This window comes from Leiobunum rupestre, chromosome 7, assembly GCF_980474605.1.
Source record: "Leiobunum rupestre chromosome 7, qqLeiRupe1.1.hap1, whole genome shotgun sequence".
NCBI classification, from domain to species: domain Eukaryota; kingdom Metazoa; phylum Arthropoda; class Arachnida; order Opiliones; family Sclerosomatidae; genus Leiobunum; species Leiobunum rupestre.
In genome coordinates this window covers 49931182-49933478 of record NC_143390.1, presented here as the reverse complement: position 1 = coordinate 49933478, position 2297 = coordinate 49931182, and the positions used below count along the sequence as shown (strand labels likewise).

Genomic DNA, 2297 nt, shown 5'->3' with positions numbered 1-2297 from the left:
AAAAAAATAAAAATATTTGTACGTACGACCATACTTTTCGGGGGGGGGGGGGGTGGAGCATGTGTCCCCTGTGCCCCCCCCCCCCTGGATGTGTCTTGGTGCCTGTTAGAACCAAATTTGGAATGGCTCTAAAGATAATAATAATAATAATAATAATAATAATAATAATCAGCTAGGCTAATACCCAATGCACCACCTTAGGCTTAAGTAAAAATTAAATTAAACCAATATGTCTTACGATTCCTTTGAAACCATGTTAGTTCATTTCATGAAACTCTTACGCCGTTACCATTTCCCCAAATATTACGTCAGGAATATTTTTATTTTAATAGAATAAAAATTGGTACACTCCAGAGATAAAAGATTGACGCGTCTAATCAAATTGAAAACGCTCTTCATTGCCATTGAAACAAACTAAAAGAGAGTTTGTATTTCGATATTTGCAGTTTCCACAAATCAGAAAGTGGGATATATTTCCGAAAGATTTCCCCAAAAGAGGTAATAGTGTCGAAATGGGATTGGTTGAAGGGGAAGACAGTCACGGGGGTGGCGCCTATAAAAGGGGCTGGAAGTCGTCAGTGAGCATCAAACCACGACCAGCCGTTCATCTAGTAAGGTCTCTCTCCTCCTAGAAAATTGTCCAAAGATGTCTTCCTCTATTGTCGTCGTCCTTCTCGTCGTTGCCATCGCCGCCATCGCGCAAGCCGGCATGGTCAGCTTCACCGACTGCGGTGAGTTATTTTTATTTATTAAGTCTTAGCGTTTAACTTTTAAATGGAAAATTTGGAGTTTTACTATTTCATCTTTTCGGTCGTTTGCCTCCGAAATTGGAGACTAGGCAACAAACTTGTTAATTGAACGATTATGTGGCCTTTTAAACGACTTTGTTCTTATTTTAATCTATTCGCGACCAAAAACTATCGCTACGCCCTCTTTGGTTTGAAACCTAGATAGGTAGCGGCTGAAGCAGACGCTATTGGTCTTTCTTCATCGATATTCGTAAATTTGACTTTTTTAAATAATGATTTAATTTAATTTTTGCATCGTTAATTTGAGAAAAAACTACTTCAATTTGTATGTAGCAGACGCTAGATCATAGGTTTCGGTCGTGATGAGAGAACTAAAACGAAAAATTGTAACTGCACCAATTACCCTAAACTTCTTTTAAACTATTTCGTTGATCCTCCATAAATGTCTATACTCCCTTTAACAACGTTATCATTGTTAACTATAAACCAATGATATTAAAATTACTTGGTCATATTATTAATTTGGTAGGTTTTTTAACTTATTATTTCTTTGTATTTTAATGTAGGAAAAGGCAATGTTCAACGTGTCGAAGTTGACAAGTGTAACAGCAGCCCATGCATTTTGAAACACGGGATGAACATTAAGATCACCGCCTTCTTCCGCGCAGAGCACAACGCTAAATCCGTCAAGCCCGTCATTACCGGTCTTTTGCAAGGCCGATCTTTGGCTCTCCCCGACGAAGGCGGAGACGCTTGCGCCGGTGGAAAGATCACCCCAGGTTGCCCCGTCAGGATCGGAAGCCGCTACAAATACGAAACCCTTATGCCCATCTCCACCATCATCCCAGCCGTAAGTTTGCTCATTCTTCAATTCATTCGTTGATGTCTCATCTAATCGAATAACATTGTTTCTCTTAGCGCAAGATATTGGTCACGTACAAGGGAGTCAACGAAAGGGGAGAAGTTATCGCTTGCGCCAACATCCCCATGGAATTTAGAAAATAGTTAACTCGTCACTACGTGTATTGTGTAATGGAAAATAAAAATTTATTAAGGCTATTCTGTTGATTGCTTGTGCTTTCTTTTTACTTACAAAACCACCTTCAATACTTTTGTATTCGATATCTTGACACCTAGTAGTTTCAGTTCGTAGCTTTGGCAATGGCCGTCTATTTGTGCTGGATTTTTTCTCTACGGGAAAAAGCATAGGTGACGTCGTGTCACGTGATACTGAAATCACTGTATAGTTTTATTGTAAGTTGGAAAACTACAGAGGCCTTTTTTTTCGGAATATTTTCTATATTTTTCCGAAAAAAGATCCAGCCTGATATTGTTCTAAAATTTAAATTTCGCGGCATTTTCGCCTCATTGGTATTTCTGCCTCGACTAATTTAGAATTAACAACTCTACGCGGTGTTTCGCTTGTAGTGGCCAATTTCACCCAGAGGTGGGCAAAAAATTTGAGAAGCTTTCCAAAATGAACGCTCAAATTATTTCCTATGTTTGATCGAGTGAGCAAATGCTCACGGTAGGCGATGAAATTTTTTT

General features: G+C 39.0%; 1 protein-coding gene across 1 annotated transcript; it reads left to right on the top strand.

Annotated features, from left to right (window-relative positions):
- Positions 1-579: 579 nt before the first annotated feature.
- On the top strand, positions 580-1798 carry LOC149936653 (mite group 2 allergen Tyr p 2-like). Its single transcript, XM_090154250.1, has 3 exons — positions 580-731; positions 1316-1599; positions 1668-1798. The coding sequence occupies exons 1-3, from the start codon at positions 647-649 to the stop codon at positions 1752-1754; spliced, it is 456 nt and encodes a 151-aa protein (XP_090010376.1). The 5' UTR covers positions 580-646; the 3' UTR covers positions 1755-1798.
- The last annotated feature ends 499 nt before the right edge of the window (positions 1799-2297 follow it).

Coding starts and splice junctions, on each gene's coding strand:
- LOC149936653 (XM_090154250.1), top strand. CDS start 647: ATGTCTTCCTCTATTGTCGTCGTCCTTCTCGTCGTTGCCATCGCCGCC. Junction 732..1,315: donor GGTCAGCTTCACCGACTGCG/GTGAGTTATTTT, acceptor ATTTTAATGTAG/GAAAAGGCAATGTTCAACGT. Junction 1,600..1,667: donor TCTCCACCATCATCCCAGCC/GTAAGTTTGCTC, acceptor TGTTTCTCTTAG/CGCAAGATATTGGTCACGTA.